At 71.9% G+C, this 572-nt stretch overlaps 1 protein-coding gene across 1 annotated transcript in view; it reads left to right on the forward strand.

Annotated features, from left to right (window-relative positions):
* Nucleotides 1–412, forward strand: part of H696_06324 (hypothetical protein) — a 4917-nt gene extending 4505 nt beyond the window's left edge. Inside the window, exon 4 of the mRNA XM_009500066.1 lies at nt 234–412. Coding sequence (XP_009498341.1) covers nt 234–320 — 87 coding nt within the window. The 3' untranslated portion in view covers nt 321–412. The remainder of the gene's footprint in view (nt 1–233) is intronic.
* Nucleotides 413–572: the final 160 nt, after the last annotated feature.

Raw genomic sequence — 572 nt, forward strand, 5'->3', positions numbered from 1 at the left:
GGGGGGGGCGATCAGCGGGCGGCGGCCGTGGCGACGGCGACGGCGCCGGCGGGGATCTCCGACAGGAGGGGCCTGATCGCGGCTCCAACAGCCAATGCTCCGTCGGGGACCGGTGGCACCTGGCCCCTGGCCAGATGGCGAAGGTGTGGGCGCGGTTCACACGGCTGCTTCGTCATCGCCTGGCTCGCTGCCCCTCTCTCCACGCCTCGCGCCCCGCTCACCCGCATTTGCAGCACCTCATCCGGTACCACACGACGCAGCTTCGGCAAACCATTCGCCAGATCGAGAGCATGGTCTCCCACGGGGGGACGCCCAAGTAGCCTGTGTACATGGCCGTCCGCCGGCGCCCGACCCTCGGCCACCGCTCCCGGCGACAGTGCCCCTGGCAGAAATAGACCCCAAAGATCTTCCCTCCCCCTCTCCTCCTTTGCTGCTGCCACTGCTGCTGTCGCCGCCGCCGCCGCCACCACCACCACTCCCCGGGGCAGCCTTGGCCAAGGAGGCGGCCTGCTTTGCCGGGCGCACGGCGGGCGCATGTGGGGAGGGTGGGGCATCGGCCGCCGGCGAGCGCC

The sequence above is a fragment of the Fonticula alba genome (assembly GCF_000388065.1).
Source record: "Fonticula alba strain ATCC 38817 unplaced genomic scaffold supercont2.97, whole genome shotgun sequence".
In the NCBI taxonomy this organism is placed as follows: domain Eukaryota; order Rotosphaerida; family Fonticulaceae; genus Fonticula; species Fonticula alba.